This window comes from the organism of the source record quoted next, unplaced genomic scaffold, assembly GCF_019419815.1.
Source record: "Pyrus x bretschneideri cultivar Hongxiangsu unplaced genomic scaffold, Pyrus_bretschneideri_v1 Contig12, whole genome shotgun sequence".
Classification (NCBI taxonomy): Eukaryota; Viridiplantae; Streptophyta; class Magnoliopsida; order Rosales; family Rosaceae; genus Pyrus; species Pyrus x bretschneideri.
This window is the reverse complement of record NW_025999413.1, coordinates 4,874,934-4,889,327: the sequence shown is the minus strand read 5'-3', so window position 1 is coordinate 4,889,327 and position 14,394 is coordinate 4,874,934. Positions and strand designations below refer to the sequence as shown.

Sequence of the window (14,394 nt, the reverse complement as noted above, 5' to 3'; positions counted from 1 at the left end):
CTTCATCTTCACTCAGGCATTCACAAAAAGTTGCTAAAACTACAATCAGATCAGCCTGTGAGTGAAGAACCTAATGACAGAACGAATCAAATTCCTGCCATTCCTTACAAGTGATTCGGGTATTCGGCATTTCAATCCGTCGAAAATTCGCAGTGCAGATCGGTTACGAAATGGAATAGAACGCCTGAACCGGTAGCAAATCAAGTTTGTAAGGCATCACAGATATACACAAGCCGAAAATCATTCACTATCAAGAATTTCTAGTGACAAATTGCCAAACAATTGGTTAGCTAATTTTTCAGGACAGACGACGTTGCACGAGTTAAAATAATAATAGAATGACCACAAAATATCGAACACTAAAATCGGACTGTAGGGCTATTCACATCCAGAACCTTTGTCTGGTTGATTGCAGTGAGTTTTCTGGAAACGCTTGTGATGCAAACGTTGGTGGTGACAGTTCCGGCAATCATCTGCTGCATGTTTACGCGGATGTCTCTTCTTAGTAGTAGCCGCAACTAGTGCATCCCCATCATTAACAGTGTGGTCATTAGGTCTTTTTTCATGAGAGTGAGTCTTCACTTGATCCACTGCCATTAGGCTCTCGCCGTATCATGTCTAATAGGTCTTGGACAACTCCAGACATTGGTGGCCTGAACTCTGGCTCCGACTGTAGAATGCAATCCGTGTTAGGAATATGGTTCGTTTTGAAGTGGAGGTAGTAAAACAACATATATGGTAAATCAAACTTATGCGTATGAGCATTTAAAGCATGTTATATATTTTGACCGAATAGATATACCAGGTAATTTATGTCTACCGACCGATTGATGCCCGTGTTGAAGAATATTATGTCCCAAACTCCATAAAACAAAGTCTTACTTAACTACATAATTTAAGAAGTCAAAAAGGTGTTGCTCACCTGAATGCATCGAGATATAATGTCTGCAAAATGCGATAAAGACTTTGTAGGATATTGTCCATTTAGAGAAGGATCAACCATCCTCGATAGTGCATCAATGTCATGAAGCTGGGTAGTGGCCCATCTAACCAGGAATTGCTCCCCTCGGTTCCTTGTGCTGTAAATTCAAAATTTTCAAATACTAAACAAATTAAGCAGGAGTCGAGAGGAAGGGGGTGAGAATGCAATTAAGAACTTGAATTTGTCATTCTTCTCACCTGTCATGGGACTTCCGGCCAGTTAATAGTTCCAACATTACCACCCCAAAGCTGTAAACATCACTCTGATGAGTATAAATTCCTGACTCAAATTCTGGAGCTCCATAACCATAGGCCGATAGAAGCTGTCCTGACAACTGATAGTAAGAAACAATTTAGTATTAGTAAGTAGCATTGGCGATGACGGTAAGTAGTATCATCAGTTCAATGGCTCTACAATAGTGTGCCTGAAAAGCCCAAGTGGACAATCAAGAAACTGCAAGTCTTTCAAAAACAAAGTAACAAGGAAGACTGATAGTCCAATAAGCAAGCTTCGAGGTCAGGAAGGGAAAATCAAACCGACGGGAATGACCAAAAGCTACAAAACTATCAGGGAAAAGCAAATGTATATTGGCTAACATTAGAATGCAAAATTACATCCATTTAAGATGCAAAGGAATCGTTTCCGTTCTTACACTACTTTTCTTTGTTACTGTTCATTTGCAGGCTATTTATCTATACTTGTATACAATCAAAATGGAGAAAGCACCCATCACAAAAAATTCTCCTACTAATTAAAATCATGAAGAAGAAATAAAATAAATTTCTCCAAAACACTTAAGTCGTCAATGTTGGTTATGAACTTGTGACTCGTGACCCTTTGTAGAAAAAAAGCAACTAAAAAAATTGTAGAACTATGACTCACCTGACTCACAGATCCCAATGATATCAAGGGAGCCAAGCCACAGTCAGAAACGCGCACGGAAAGGTCATCATCAAGGAGAAGGTTGGCAGCCTTGAAATTTCTGTGTACAATAGGTGGCTGACAGACTTCATGTAAATACCTTCTCGAACAAAACAAAACGGATTAGACTCACTGTATCTCCGATTACCATTTGATCAGGGAAAAAGAAGTGTCATGACTATGTTTGGAAATTGTACTCACTCTAAGGCTCTTGCAGCTTCAAGTGCCATTCTAATACGAGTATTCCACGAGAGTTTCTTCTTGAATTCATCATCTATGTGCAGAGCATCATGCAGTGAACCATTACTGCAATACTCGTAGATAAGAAGCCTTTGACCATGCTCTGCACAGTAACCCATAAGCTCGACAGCATTAGCATGCCGGATTCTGTCAATGCTGTTTACCAGGTCAAGAAACTCGTCATCTTTCTGCTGACTAGAAGCTCTTTTGTCCAATTTCTTGACTGCAAGTAGCTGCAAAAGCATCCCAAAAGAATAGTGTCAGTTTCTAAACTATTCTATCCATATAACAGAAACTGCTCGATCACAAGATATAGAAGCACATGACGCGGGAAGGGAGAAGATTATCTTCATGCATACAAAAGTACCTGAAAAAATGAAATAACTCTCTTCATGCAACTCTGTCCTATGCCTTGATGTTTTTGCAAATGTAGATAAGACTTCATTTAACCTTTAGTCTTTATAAAGTAAAATATCCACATCTTTTCTGCTTAAAGTGAAATTCATAGATATTATGAAGTCTCCCTGAAATCGCTTATCAAGTTTGACAGCTTGATTTTGATCGTCCTGAACTTGCTTATCAAATTTGACATTTGATGTCAATGAAAATGGAAACTCTCTACATGTCAATTTATATATTCTTGGAATGAAGGGAAAAATGGGTTTTGGTTTTCTAAAAACTTATCACATAATGAACATGAAGCACCGAATCCCTATATAAAGAATTGGATGTACCCATGCCACATGGTTATTTCATCGATCCTATGGTTCAGAAAGAACTCTCAGGTTTGAAGTACACATAGCAGATAATAAATAAACTGTAAACAAGAAAGCTGTTGAAAGCAATCAAGCAATGCTGGTGGACCTAGCATAACGAAATTACTAAAATGGTACAAAACAAGCACCAAACATAAATTTCATTCAACGACTCAGCCATTAGGTATATGCAATAAAAGCAAAACCCATCATAAAAACACAGACCTTTCCGCTAGGTAGCTGTGCCCTATAGACACTTCCCAGCATGCCTGATCCTAGAAGGTTATCCGGAGAAAAGCTGTTTGTATGTTGCTGAAGGGAAGCAATGGTAAACGGCTTTGCAGAAATTGTACGGTTTGGACTTTTGGTGGCAGGCTTCTGCGTAGGCAGTTCCGTAGGCACAATTGGCTTCACAATGACCTTCGGAACAGGCGGTGGTGGAGGAGGGAGAGGTGGAGGAGGAGGAGCAGGCATCGAATACAAATCAAGTGCACTCAAACTATCCTCTCGCTTTGGTGCTGCAGCCATTTTATGTACCTTTCTATCTTGCTCATCATTTGGCTTTGGAATTGCCCATGTTCTTCTGGTTTCTGATTCATCATCCTCTTTCGGCCTCACAACTGCTTCTTTTGGAACTGTTCACCAAGATTTTAGTGAGTTTCTTAGAATAAGATGAATAAAATTGGACGGCTGAAGAAAGAAATTAAACTGAAGAAAAAAGTGAGAGAAGTTACCCTTCTGTATTTGATTGGTCGGTAGAACCACCAAGGACCCATTGTCCCCGGGAGGATTTTCCCTGTCACCAGTATATGCACCTATTTGATGCCGATTGGAAATTCCGTCAGCCTCTTCTCTTCGTCTACTACGTCTTGGCATAAAAAACAGAATCGCTAGTATAAAAATAATAAACACGAAAGCCCCTCCAATTGATATTCCAACCACCCTTTTCTTAGTTAGAAATTTCTTCGGCCTTCCAGAATTTGATGTATCTTGTGAAGATGGTCCATCAACCGTCCCATTTTTTGGAGGACTTCTGCCAGGTGTTTTCCCAGTAGGTGGTCCCCAAAATGGCAGTGGAGCTGCTGGCGGACTCGATGTGGATGTGGGTGGAGTCAACGGGGATGTTGGTGGAGCGACTGGAGCAAGAGAAGAATTGAATAGATTCCCATCTTTTCTGCATTACAAATATAAGAATTAGCTATGTGCAGAATCTCTTTCCTTGATAACAATAAAACTTAACGCTTCATTTAACGATAAGTCTACAGTGTGTGAAACCGCACTTGAAATTCGGGATGCTGAGCAACTTTTCAGGTATGGGTCCAGCAAAAAGGTTGTTCTCTATATTCCTGTTCAACAAGGCAGAAAATCATTTACGATGGGAAAGAAACAGCAGACATAATCAGAAGGCAAGATAAAATTATAAACTTCTGAGTACTGTATATGACAAATAACATGAATTGTTTAGAGGATTACAAGTCACTCAGGGGAAGATCCTGCAAAACGTCGATGGTTCCAGACAGCTGATTGTTCTGCAAATGTCTGCTAATAGAGGAGTTAGCTCAACTCATCGAGATAAAGTATGCTTATTGAAAAACCTCAGACACAAGATACTCACAGAGTGGTCAGGGTTATTAGGTTTCTTAGAGAGGGTGGCAGTTGGCCGCTCAAATTGTTACTGGAAAAATCTCTGCAAACAGTAAATGTGTATATCAGCCACTAATAGACAACAATAGTAGTCTGGAAAGTATAACTCCCAATAGTTCAGAATAAGAACCTACAAGTTGGTCAACCCTGGAATGCCTTGGAAGGAATCTGGTATTTCTCCGGTTAATTGATTATTATTAAGAGACCTGATTGGCGAAATAGCATAACTTAGAAACAGTCACAGAAAAAACTGGGAGCTGCTGTGCTGTACCAAAAGCTAGCAAATTGATGACTTACATTGCTGTGAGCACAGTTAACGAGGCTACAGAATCTGGGATGCTTCCGGTGAATTGGTTACCTGAAAGAAAACTGCCAAAGGTAAAGACTATCAAATCTTTTGCACAAGGATGTGAGCACAACAGGTAGAAATATTTCAGCAGTCTCGGGCTAGTATTTAATTATTTGCAGTACAACATTATAATTCCATAAAGAGGTTGAACATACAAGCTTCGCAGGGTGGCAGGTAAATTGGATGGAATACTTCCTCCGATATGATTGTTGCTTAGATTTCTGCACACAAACACCAATGTCAATAATCCACAAATGTATAAAAAAAACGTAAGGTCAGCTACATATTATGATGTGAGGCAAGTATTCTACGATTATTCCCCGACAGTTTGCATTCTATATGTGGCGCGCACATGCACAATTGAAACAATTCACATTGTCAAATGCACTATCATCCTAATAAGCCATGTCGAACACCATCTAGGAATGAGCTTGGCACCCACACTATCATCCAATGTAAATAACTTCATGTAAAAAAACATGCAGCTAACTTTAAACAGAAAAATCTACTCGCAATCAACCCCTCTTGCATATCACTCCCATTTTGCCAGTTTTATCTTGAAATGAAGAACAATATAAAGGATTTTAATGCCAGTGAATGAAAAAATAACTTGAAGCAAAAGATATAACAAACCAACAACCTCACACACGTAAACACACATCAAGTTCAACCAGAGAGAGAGTGAGCAAGTACAACTTACATAACCCGTATTGAAGCAAACATTCCCAACTTTTCACCCAGTTCTCCTCCCAAATTAGCGCCATTAAGAACTCTATAAAATCATTAGAACCATAAGCCGTTGACAATTTACATGTTACGATTAAAAATTTCTATCAATAAAAGAAGGCGAGCAAGAGATTAACGTACATTTCCAATATTACAGAATCGTTGCATTGAACACCTTGCCATGCTTCACCACACGGGTCTCCTCCAGCAGAAGTCCACCTGGGAAGCACAGGCGTGCCAAGCGCAGCGTGTAAGTTGTTAATTGCAGCAACTGATCAAACCACAAGTAAAACACATCCAATAAGTGGTTACATCTCCAATTAACCATAAGAATTAAGAACTACAATCAAGTAAACATGTTTCCACACAAAATTACACTAAACCAACGCATATGAACTCCGAAAAACGCCACACCGAAGCCACATTACAGCGAAAAACCTATCGAATAAGTAGAGAATTACCATCAGTAGAACTAGTTGCTCCAAGAGAAACTTGAGCAAAGTAGATCAAAAGCAACCCCACTGAAACCGCAGCATAGATCTTCAAGTTCTTGTGCTCCAAAACAGATCTCTTCCTTCCCATTGATCCCAAGTTTTGGAATACTTCTCAATTCTCCTTTTCTCTATCCAATCACTAACAAATCATCTTCCAATCTGAAAACTAATCCAAGAACAAAAACCACGTAATTAAAACATAATTATTAATTATACAAAAATAAAACAACCCATGATCTTAATTTCCCAGAAAATGGAAACCCAATTGCCAAAATACAAATATAAACAACTTCACAAGAGAATCAAATATACAGAAGCATGTGATTCTCGTAAAAAGAAAAGCAATGGGATGAACTTACAGAGAAAGTGGAGAGGTGAAATAATAACTAAGCAAACGCTGAGTGAAATCAATGGAGATTATTGAAATAAATAATGCGGAAGAAATGCAGAGAGCTTTCTGGAAAAGGTAGTGATTTGTTTATCTGGGAATATTTTAGCAGGAAAAGATAAAATAAAAAAACCTTAAGAGCTAAGATTCAACGAATTAAGAAGCAATGTAGCTGCGGAAGTGAGGGACGTCAACAGAATTATTGCGTCATAATTTGGATTGGTAATTACCGGAAATTGTTTTTTAAGCCTTGGGAGAAAAGAAAGAGTGGGAGAAAAAGGCAGAGGCAAATGCGGAAAGGCGGAGAAAGAGAAAGAGTGAGGGAGAAGGAGGACGTGCTGTGAAGCTTTGAAACTCTTCTCTCTCTTCCCACTCTCTCTCTCTGTCTTTCTCTCTCTAAACTTATTCAACTGAGGAACAGTCTAAGTGTGTGCGTAAGTCATACTTATCTCTTTGTAAGAAAAGTATAAACATCAAGTCCACGCTCTGCGTGGAGCGCGTGTTATAATTTTTTACATCGGAATTTTTTTTTTCTAAATATAGTAAAATTTCGAATCATTTTTATTTTTCTGCAACACATAAATTTGGAGATAAATAATATGGTTCGAATTCATTTTTCTTCAATATGTAAGGAAGATAAATCTTGTGAGTATATCTAAATTTGTAATTATTATTATGTTCGATTGATAATATATCTAATTAATTTAACATTGTATTTGATTGTTATTAGAGCATTTCCAATAGGATGACTATCATGTTAGTTTTGTAAAGATTGAGCGCATTACTGATATGCTTTATTCAAGAAGTTTTCCTTCTTTGAAATATAATGTACAATGCCTCTAATTATTATGTGATCTCAAAATACTTTCAAGTTAAGTAGAAAATCAATTGAATTTATTGGAGAAAGATATCATCTTACGTATCGTGAAGTCCTTTTTGAATAACTCTTGTTCTAAAGTTTTTATTTACAACAGTTAAATGCGAAATTTGAACCTAAGATTTCTTTCAACAAAGTAAAGACTAAATGTCGTTAGATTATATGATCATTTACAAAGTTTTTAAAAGTTGAATTAACTAAAGAGAACGTGCTTTAAAAAACGATCTTTTAATTCCAGATTTCCATCCTTCTCCATAAAATTAGAAATAAAATGAAAAAAAATAATAAATATTCATTGAGATGTTTGTTTCCTTTGGACTGAAATTAGTTCATTGTTCAACCTGGTGAACAAAACTATTTGGCATGGTAAATGTGTTGCCACGCTTCCCACTCGCGCGTAACGTGGTCAGTAAAGAGAAACCGAGAAAACTAAATGTCAAAAGTTTCTTACAATAAAACACCGTACAGTCAATAATACCCGCCAGTTTTCTATCGCCTTCACGTGTTTTGTCGAATGATTTCTTAACTTGTTATGGGCTTTTTCGTCCAGCCAATTAAATGCCCACAAAATGCAACACCACACATTTACGTAGGATACTGTTATTTTTATTTAACAAGCGATATTATCTACGTTACAATCGATTCAAATTCGTTTTTAATAAGAGTTATACTTAAAATCTCTCATTTTTAAACAAAAAGGAGTACACTAGACAGTAGTACTCAGTAGCATAGGATACTATTATTTAAACACGTATTTTTACCTCCTAAATATTTTTGATGATTTCTAGCTGTTAATATTCTTTAATTTGTTTGATCCCCGACAGAAATTGAACAAACTCGTAAAAATTGAAAATTAGAATGGATATCAATACTCTGTATATAGAAGCCGCTGCAAAGCAAAATTACGCAAACGGTCATAAATTTTGGTCTTTCCCAGAAGCCAGTTGGGATGACGTGGAGCGTCAATCTTTTTTTTTTTTTTTTTGGGTCATAAATGTTAGAGTGTGGAATAAAATTGGAGGTGAGGAAAAGCGGCTTTTGGAAAAAGCAGAAATTGGAGAAAAAAGGACCCATGTCGTAAGAAAAAATGAAGAAAAAATGGGTATCTGATAAGTGAAAGGCGGGTTTTAGCTGTCATTCGTCGCAGAATCTGTCTGACAATTGCCAATTAAGGCCCACCGACTATTATTCTATAAAGGCAAAAAAGACAAATTTGGTGAAATAATTTAATTAAATAAAGACAAAGTAGTAAAATAATCAAAAGAAAAAAAAGCACTCATAAAGTTAAATTACAAGTTGCTAATTACCGAATACGCCAACGCTTGCGTCGTTTTGCTGACGTCATCCGATTTGATCATATTTTTGCAGTTGTCTGTTTTGTCCCCGGAAGAAATAGTATATTACAGAGAGCCACAACGCGAATGGCACGTACCACGGCGACAACACCGCTGAAATTGGTGTGTTGCAGGCTTGCAGCTGCCTCTTTTGTCTGCTAACGTGCAACTGTGATGGTTAGTTTACTAGATTATGTAACTAAGAGGTGATTATCTACTAATTGTATTAGTTAATTTTGCCCAATTATTGATCAATTTATCACTTGTCCCAATGTACAAACGTAATATGATTTCTCTAATCTAACTCATTATTCATAAAACTTACGTAAAAAATGTGTGGATTAATAGTCGTGCATGCGCGCGTGAGCTGATTCTGACCATTCATACTTGAAAATTAAGATCGTCTCACGCGTTTGTGCGAGATCCTTTTATTGCTCAATTTATGATGATGATAAAGCAGCATTTGTCTCGAAATGTAGAGTAAGTTAAAACGCTCCATTTCCTTATATACAATATATAAAAAGTAAAAAAAAGGGAGCAAAGCTTATTGTCTTCGATATAGTGATTTGGTATAAGATTTTGATACCATTTTGACTTGAGAAAGGGTGAGTGTGACATAAATACTGTATGGCTATTATTTCTAATGGTCGGAAAGATTGCAAGATGAAATCTCCTTTTCTTCAAACAAAATAAATTAGGTCATGCGCATAAATTTGGAGATTCAAATTAAGATGATGTTAATGAATGGGCATATCTGGTAATGGAGTTGGAGGAGAAAGACATAGAAAGCAACATTATAAGCCGATTTTTAGCTGTTAATAAGGCTATCCAAGTCACACTCATACTAATTATTAAGCTAAGCTAAGTAAATATTAAGTGCTTGTTAATCTCAGCTAAGTAAACATTTGAGCATGTTAATCTAAACTAAGTAAATATCGACTGCATGTTAAACTATGCTAATTAAATATTCCATTGTTGTACAGTTATTTATAGGCCAAATAGCTACAATAAACATATTTTGACTTACATCATTTGTTGTTCTTGTCAAATTATCAGAGAGGCGAATCAAATGCCTACTTTCAACAACATCGATATTATTCTTAACTTGTTAATTATCACTTGTACAGTCCGACAACTGTGAAGTTTTATGACAACAAACGTATGTATTAGTTGAAGGAAGGTTAAGAATTTAAATTCTTCTTTTCTTAAAAAAGAAAAAAAAAAAGGATCAATGTAGAATATTTCAACAGTTATGTCAACGTTATGTTGTCAATTTATAATCAAAAGGTCGAAGAAGGCATGTATGTCATGCATTACCTAATCCAAATGCTTATTTTGACATCGTCAAACCGTTTCCGTTACTCTCTGAGAATGTTTATTATTATTTATAGGACCCTCGGTGGTGCCCTCCTCAATCCACTGGACCTTTCAATTGAATTGAATAGATGCTACTTGTTCACGACTAAAGGTTGATGCTCTTATTGGCTGCTCAAATCAATAAATCAGAAGTTGACACGATTGAATTAAATGTTCTCACAATATTCTGTTTTATTTTAGACGACTACATCGTCACATAATATTACTAATATGCGGGTGTTATAAAATTAAGATTTTGTCATTTATTTATATTTGAATAACTAAATCAATGATATTACGTGACAGTTTATAAAAATAATTATTGGTGCCAACAAAATTTAGGGGTCCACTTGTTAGAAAACCATAGCCATATATGCATGCAAGTGCGGATTTGTGATGAGAGTTATATTTGTCACATTAGAATAGCTAAATTTATATAGACCAAAAGAAAAAAAGTTGCTCAATTTATGAACTCCCCCACCAAACACAACGTCTAATTTTTCACTGTCCGGGAACAGAGTTCAATATACTAAGTGTAATAATACAATTGATTCAAATTTATTTTTCAAGATTCTCACCAATTGTATTATTATTTTTGGTGTACTAGACTATGTTTTCGGCATACAAAAAATCTCTCAGATTGCAGTCACGACATAATCAAGCTACTATAAAGTACAGAATAAATTCTCAATATTGGGACCAATCTACATACTTTGACGAATTGATCCCATCCTCTCCAATCACATGAAATCCCCTCGTTTCCCTTTCTTCCAAACTAAGGAATAAGGGCCTTTATTTGTTTCCAACATTTTCAGTACTTCAATAAAGTCTTATTTTTCCTTGTCGACTAGACACTCCATTTTCTTGTACTAGTGATATTGACAGAGCGAAACTAAACTAAACCTCCACAAGTCCCTCATAACAATTCACTGGGTGTAAAAATCTTAAAATGATATGATTTTTATCAAAATTGTGTTACGTAGCTTGAAGAGTTTGCATAATTAACTTTTAAAAGAGTTTAAAAATAATCTTAGAGGCACCTACTCTTATCCCAAATTATATTCTATGTCTCTATTTGGTTGAACCTCGTTGATTTGTTCCTTTTTTTCTTAATCACACATTACACAATGATTCAAACATTTTTTATTTACATTTTGTTTACGATTTTTGGACAATTATTTACATTTTAGTTAAAAAAATGATGTTCGTACACTTCTTTTACTTCTGCACCTTCATATCAAATTGATATCAAACTAGCAATCTACGAAACTCGAACTCACAACCTCTCATTAACATTAGGGTTGATGTGATTGCCAAAAACCCACAATGTTTGATTGTAAATTTCTCAGGCCCAATGACCCAAAACTGATCCAATCCACAATCAAAATATCAGGCCCGTAATTAAATCAAACGTGGGCCGTGATTTCAGATCCAAAATTGTCTGCGCCAACCAAACCAACCACCAAATCCTCATCACCTTCTTCGTCCCCACCATCGTCGAACCATCTGAATCTCCCTCCGTCTCCGATCGCATTCTCGCAAACCCAACGAGAGATGCAGACCCGGTTCACAGCCCTAGCGGCTCGGATCGTAAAATCGACCGCCCGGTCCTTCTCCTCCTCCTCCTCCTCCACCCAAACCCCGCCCTCAACCGCGACATCCTCCTCCCAATTCCCCCAAACTCTGGCGGGCCTGCGGGCCCGCCTCGCCGCCGAGTCTCCGATTCTGACGGACTTCGTGGAAGGCGAAGGCCCGTATTCCGTCGAAGTCGGAACCAAGAAGAACCCTCTCCCGAAGCCGAAATGGATGAAGGAGTCAATCCCCGGCGGCCAAAAGTACACTCAGATCAAGAAAAAGCTCAGGGAATTGAAGCTTCACACGGTGTGCGAGGAGGCCAAGTGCCCCAACCTCGGCGAGTGCTGGTCCGGCGGCGAGACCGGCACTGCTACCGCCACGATTATGATTCTTGGTGATACGTGTACGCGCGGTTGCAGGTAGTTTGTTTGATGAAATGTGCATGTGAGATAATTGCTGTGTCTAATGGATTTTGCATTGATGGGAGTTTTTTGGTTTTGGGTTGAAATTTTCAGGTTTTGCAATGTGAAGACTTCCAGGACTCCGCCACCGCCGGACCCTAATGAACCGACGAATGTGGCGGAGGCGATTGCTTCTTGGGGTTTGGATTATGTGGTGATTACTAGCGTGGACCGGGACGATTTGCCCGATCAAGGGAGCGGACATTTTGCAGAGACCGTGCAAAAGTTGAAGGTGCTCAAACCCAGCATGCTCATTGAGGCTTTGGGTATGATTTTGTTCTTTAATTAATGAATTTTTTTTAGTATAATGTGTGAATTAGGATGATAGAGTCAGCTCGGTATGGAATTCAGAACATTTACGTTGAGTTGACAAAATATTGCCCTTTTATGCTTATATGATTAAGAGGTTGTGAGTATTAAGCTAATAGATGTGAAGTTTGGCAATTATGTGATTAGAGTTCATATGTGCTGTTGATTTTGCATGTTTTCTTGTAGTTCCTGATTTTCGGGGAGACTCGAGCTGCGTAGAGAAAGTTGCAACATCCGGATTGGATGTCCTTGCTCACAATATTGAGACAGTTGAAGAGCTTCAGAGGGCAGTGCGGGATCACCGTGCCAATTTTAAGCAATCTTTAGATGTTTTAATGATGGCCAAAGACCATGCTCCCGCAGGAACACTTACAAAGACTTCAATAATGTTAGGCTGCGGGGAGACACCTGATCAGGTTGTTAGGACGATGGAGAAGGTGAGAGCAGCAGGTGTTGATGTTATGACATTTGGTCAATACATGCGACCTTCGAAGCGCCACATGCCTGTGTCTGAATACATTACTCCTGAGGCCTTTGAGAGATACCGAGCTCTTGGCATGGAAATGGTATTCTTCTATCCCTTTGTTTTTAACCAAGCTGGCTATGGGAATGTCTTATTTGGCTAGGGTAGCAGTATTGCCTCCATATTTTGCTTTTCCCTGTTGACTTGATATGTCCTCTACTTTATTAAATCAGCAATCAGTATTGGTAGTGCTTTGTTCGAGAAATCTTTAGTGTTTCCTTTTCTCATTACTAGTATTCACTTCGTATCACTCAGATAGGATACCGAATTTTAGGTTAAGCTGTTTATATTGGGAGTTCAACATGATAAAGAAAAGATCTTCTGGCCCGCCTCACCTATATAAATTTGTTCACAAGGATCTCATGGCATGAATTAATACAATACCATCTCACTTTATCAAGCATACTATCATATGATCCTCTTTTATGCATAACAGTTTAATAAGTGTATATTTTGTATGGAACAGGGATTTCGATATGTGGCATCTGGTCCCATGGTAAGGTCGTCATACAAAGCTGGCGAATACTACATCAAATCTATGATAGAATCAGACCGGGCTTCATCTTCGCATGTTTCTGCCTCGTGATGAGTGGGTTTGTTTCCTACACATAAAATCTTCATGTCTTCTTACCATGAGGTTTCAGTCTGTATTCTTTTCCCTCCTGCTCATTCTCTGTATTGTACAAGTGCTGATTATAGAGGGCCCTAGCTTACCTGGTCTTGTTACGATATCAGTTCCAATTGTGTTCTCAATTCATTGTAATTATCAGATATCCCTCTGGTGTTGAGGTCTTATATTCTTGTGATTGTTGCTGTTAATCAGCTAATTAATACTTAATAACAAGAATAATTGCCCGTTCTTCGATAATAGATCATGTATACGTGCTCCGTTTTTTGTTTCGGATTCTAGTTTTGGCACTAAACACACACGAAATGTCCAATGCGGCTTGCTGGAAGCCGCCTTCCGATGATCCATCTTATAAAACTTAATACAATATCATGCTGAAGGAATGGACAGGGTAGTTAATATATTCCTTGCTTATAAGTCCCACCTGTTTGTTGGTAGCAGTACTTAGTGCCGGACCGCCGGTCCTACTGTGGTCCTAAATTATGTTTTTTCTGGGGGCTTTCATGCCCAATGTCTTTAATTTGTAGGTCACAAGCTCACAGGCATCTGATCTGGGGTCCATATTGAATATTGATGGTGGTGGTGTATGGGGTATCTTATCTTTCTGCTTTGTTTTCTTAAACTTATGTCCGTACTAAAAGTCTCTCTTCCATTTGAGATTTCATAAAAACTTGGTTAGGCCAACTAATAAGATGTTACTTGTTATGTAAATGTTCAGCGATATTGACATTTGTGTGATTAAAGTATCGGTGTTATCAATAATATTACGATATGTTGATAACTGATTATGCTTCGATATGGTGATTGAGTTTAATGATATCTAATATCAAGT

General features: G+C 37.7%; 2 protein-coding genes across 6 annotated transcripts; one reads left to right on the top strand and one right to left on the bottom strand.

The window, feature by feature from the left end:
* Positions 1–225: 225 nt before the first annotated feature.
* On the bottom strand, positions 226–6,859 carry LOC103947842 (protein STRUBBELIG-RECEPTOR FAMILY 3). 5 transcript variants are annotated; one of them, XM_048578096.1, is made up of 17 exons: positions 6,471–6,859; positions 6,079–6,277; positions 5,759–5,888; positions 5,592–5,663; positions 5,047–5,112; positions 4,840–4,911; positions 4,677–4,748; positions 4,514–4,585; positions 4,372–4,440; positions 4,179–4,244; positions 3,633–4,072; positions 3,124–3,533; positions 2,105–2,376; positions 1,865–2,003; positions 1,180–1,316; positions 923–1,079; positions 226–670 (listed from the first exon to the last, which is right to left on the bottom strand). In XM_048578096.1, the coding sequence occupies exons 2-17, from the start codon at positions 6,197–6,199 to the stop codon at positions 563–565; spliced, it is 2,403 nt and encodes an 800-aa protein (XP_048434053.1). In that variant the 5' UTR covers positions 6,200–6,277; positions 6,471–6,859; the 3' UTR covers positions 226–562. The 5 variants fall into 5 exon arrangements, with proteins under 5 accessions (XP_048434053.1, XP_048434054.1, XP_009357082.2 ...); XM_048578097.1 differs by having other exon boundaries at positions 6,079–6,270; XM_009358807.3 differs by having other exon boundaries at positions 4,372–4,437; positions 6,471–6,858.
* Positions 6,860–11,524: 4,665 nt separating this feature from the next.
* Positions 11,525–13,802, top strand: LOC103947841 (lipoyl synthase 2, mitochondrial). The gene is made up of 4 exons (XM_009358806.3): positions 11,525–12,060; positions 12,157–12,368; positions 12,598–12,977; positions 13,401–13,802. The coding sequence occupies exons 1-4, from the start codon at positions 11,621–11,623 to the stop codon at positions 13,518–13,520; spliced, it is 1,152 nt and encodes a 383-aa protein (XP_009357081.1). The 5' UTR covers positions 11,525–11,620; the 3' UTR covers positions 13,521–13,802.
* The last annotated feature ends 592 nt before the right edge of the window (positions 13,803–14,394 follow it).